The sequence below is a fragment of the Gobio gobio genome, assembly GCF_949357685.1.
Source record: "Gobio gobio genome assembly, chromosome: 17".
NCBI lineage: Eukaryota > Metazoa > Chordata > Actinopteri > Cypriniformes > Gobionidae > Gobio > Gobio gobio.
In genome coordinates this window covers 37800010-37803639 of record NC_137110.1, presented here as the reverse complement: position 1 = coordinate 37803639, position 3630 = coordinate 37800010, and the positions used below count along the sequence as shown (strand labels likewise).

The 3630-nt window shown below is 41.9% G+C and overlaps 1 protein-coding gene across 1 annotated transcript in view; it reads right to left on the bottom strand.

Moving 5' to 3' along the window:
- Positions 1-2521: 2521 nt before the first annotated feature.
- slc15a1b (solute carrier family 15 member 1b) overlaps positions 2522-3630 on the bottom strand; it is a 23124-nt gene continuing 22015 nt past the window's right edge. Inside the window, exon 20 of the mRNA XM_079840921.1 lies at positions 2522-3630. This exon is cut by the window's right edge and continues 10 nt beyond it. Coding sequence (XP_079697047.1) covers positions 3416-3630 — 215 coding nt within the window. The 3' untranslated portion in view covers positions 2522-3415.

Below are 3630 nucleotides of genomic sequence, written 5' to 3'. Positions count from 1 at the left end.
TGATTTTCAGCAATTTTCAGTAAAGGACAAGCTTTTCTTGCCATGAAGGCTTTTTCCTCCAGGGGCGTCTGTGCTTTGATTCGTGCCCCGGATGATGCATTATATTTCGTCACTATCTCTGTTATTTGCGTTCCTTCCTTAGATGCGATTGCCATTTGATTTTATCTTTGCGACAAGCATATATGCGATACCGGGCAGGATCGACTGGAATCCCCCAGGACCGAGAACCAGGGCGGGTCGAACGAGACCACTTGAAAGTTTAACCGGCTATATCTCGGAAACGCGCCGGCGAAACCGTCTGTAATTCGGGTCGATCGTGGTGCCTGACGAGGCCTTTCAAGGATCGAGGTCGTAACCGGGAATGGGTGCTATCTTTGCGGGGCGCGCCGCTCGATCATCTCTCCGCCGGGGGATGAGAAGGAGCCCCTGGCATCCGAGCCTCCCTCTGCACCGCTCGTTACTTTTCATACAGACACAAGAAGTTGCCGTGATAATTATCAATACCTTAAAGTGCTGACTTATATGGACTAACTTTTATTTGAGGAAATCTGTTTATAATATAGGCTAAGCTATTAGGTTTTAATTATTGGCCCTGCGCTGTCTATTGACTGTTGATTTTATCATTTGTGAGGCGCCATTTAAGGACTGAATGAAGGAATGACAGGCGCACCTCTCGCTCCTTTGTAACATTGCGCAAGGCCAATAAGAGGGTGACATCTAGTGAAGAAGACTGGTAATTAGGCTGTGTTCATACTGCAGGGCTTAATGCTCAATTCTGATTTTTTGAAAAAATTCGATTTTTTTGCAAGGTCGTTCACATTTCCAATTAAATGCGACCTTTTGTGATCTCCTGTGTGAACGTGAAATGACCCAGAAGTGACCCGCATGCGCAGAAGAGTACTCAACGGTCAACGACGTCACTTGTTGTTTACGGAAGTAGCCAAATATGGGTGTCAGCATTGGAGTTCGTTTAGCTTTATTAAAGTTATTTTCGCAACGGAGCCAGCACCATTACAACCTTCTCATGTTAAGAAGAAAATTAATAAAGAGGAGGAGAGCAAGGTTTTTGGCCATGGCGTTTTGTGGAGCAGTGGTAGCAACGTCTGTACAGAGAAACGTGTGTGTGCGGAGTCGCAGCCAGGAGTGGTGGGATACTGATGTGAGTGGCTTTACTGATACCGAATTCGTCAGTAACTTCAGAATGACCAGATCCACCTTCAATTATGTTTGCGAGCGCCTTCAACTAACTTTGTCACGGGAAGAGACACGTCTGCGGCGGCCCATAACAGTGCAGAAACGCGTTGGAGTTGGAGTGTATTGGCTAGCAACAGGTGCGTACTTCTTTTATTGGCGGTTAGCAACTATTTCTTGTGCATTACCGCCACCACTGGACTGGAGTAAGGAACGGGAGTTACAATGATGACGTTTGTCGCGTATCAACGACGTGCGGGTCGGATACATGTGACCTGGCAGTTCAGACTGAAGACGCATTTCAAAAGATCGGATATGTATCGGATTTGGACCACATACCCAAGTGGCCTGGGTCGCATTTGAAAAGATCGGATCTGTGTCGTTCAGACTGTCATGAAAAGATCAGATACAGGTCGCATAAGGGCAAAAAAATCGGAATTGGGTCGTTTCAGCCTGCAGTGTGAATGCAGCCTTAGATATACGTTAATTTTATGTTCAAATTTTACGAAATAAATATGTAAAAAAAAATTGATTCTTGACCTTTGAGAATCGAGTTCGAATCGACCACATTTTAAAAAACGATTAATCGAAAAATCGATTTTTTTGCCCAGCCCTACTCATGTCCAATGTCCCCCTGAGCTGAGAGAATTGTGCATTTTTTTTCTGGAAAAAAATCATCCGATGACGCATACTCGTCATTTTGCGTCATCGGAGGATCTTTGGCCAGAGGCCAGTAGAGGGAGCTGTTCCGCATGTTATCAACCCGGCCACAGGGGAGAGATCTCACGCACAGAATGTAAATGCGCTCGGCTCGACCTCGGGCATTCATAACGGAGCAGTGCGGAGCAAAGTGAGTGTTTCAACTTTTCAATGAATTCCTATGAAAGTTTAGCTTCCATATGCGATCAGAAAACACGCCAGACTGGACACACGCTGAGAATGAATGCCACGCTTGCCTCAGCTCTTACTTCCCTGTGCTGAATGAGATCGGACTCGTACTGCGTTTGTCAGTGACTTTCATTCGGCTCACTCACACTTTATTGAAAAGACACGTTCAGTTTTTAATTGTATTGCTTATTCTCTAACTGAACGAAATTATTGTATTATTATGAAGATCAAAACGACGCTGGGGGTGGTGTAGAAGCAAGTGCATTCTGGGAGTTGTCCTCTTTCATCCACATGAGACAAATAAATTTTCTCTTTTCTCAGTCTAGAAGGCACCATATTAAAAAATAATTTCACATTTCTACAACATAAATGACACCGTTTAAATACACATTCATCTTCCCAGCGCTGAAGTGCCCCTTTAATTAGACAAACTCATGATTTTATCAAATGATTTTTAATGGCAAAACATTTTCATTGTGAGGCACAAGTATGGTAGATATATATTTTTAATATTGAAGCACTTCATCAAAAGTTGATTCTTTCATAGCTTATTGAACCCAATGTAGTTTAAAATCCATTTACAGTTATGTAGAAAAAATACAATAATTTAAAAATACATCCAAAAACACTGAAATCTAATGCTCATAGTGGTAGGCTAGTTATTAGGCACATTCTTATTGTAACCCCGTCAAATGATAGCATTAACTAAGTTGAAAATGAATTACTTCATACAATACTGTCTTGCCCATTACTTGGATTGGCTATTCATTAAAAAAAATATTTAGAGGCACTTTAGAATATTTTCTAAAAGATGCAATCCATAATTACAGAAACAGGACAAGTGTTGCGTGAAGTACAAGAGGGAATCAGCATTCAAAATAGAATAGAATAATAGCAGTGTGACGTACTTTTTCACTCCAGTTTCCATTTAAACTAGTTTTCCTTGATAGGGTAAATTGAATTGCAGTTTTTTTTTCTTTGCCTAATAAGAGCATCAATTGTTTCTACTCTCTTTCCTGATAGTAACATAATACACTTATAAATAAAACCCGCCCGCAAAGGCACCAACACATGAGAGTGACAACCGGCCACTTTAACGTTGATCTTAACAGTCTGATACTCTGGAACTACCAAACCTTTTGCCCTTGGTCAGTGTCCCCAACACCATTCAATTTGAGATAGAATTAGCTTTTCCTTGGGCTGACTGTCTTTTCATGCTATAACAAATCCCAAGCCTAACTATGATAAAAATGGTGAATCAGTTCTTCGATCAGTAGTAAAGGGAACACCAACACTTTTAAACCGCAGACGAGGAGAAAAAAGCAGCAATGTGTCTCTAGATCTTCGTTTGAATGACGTCTGTGTTCTCGCTACTGTTTACGTACTCCACATTGTCTTTCGTCATCATTTCAAGTTCTTTCTTTTTCTTATCTTCTGGCTCGAGCTCCATAAATTGAGCCTCGATTTCTGCCGGGTCAATGTAGGTGTAGAAGTAAGCCATGATCGCGAAGATGATGCTCACGGCCACCAGGAGACACGAGAAAAGCACGT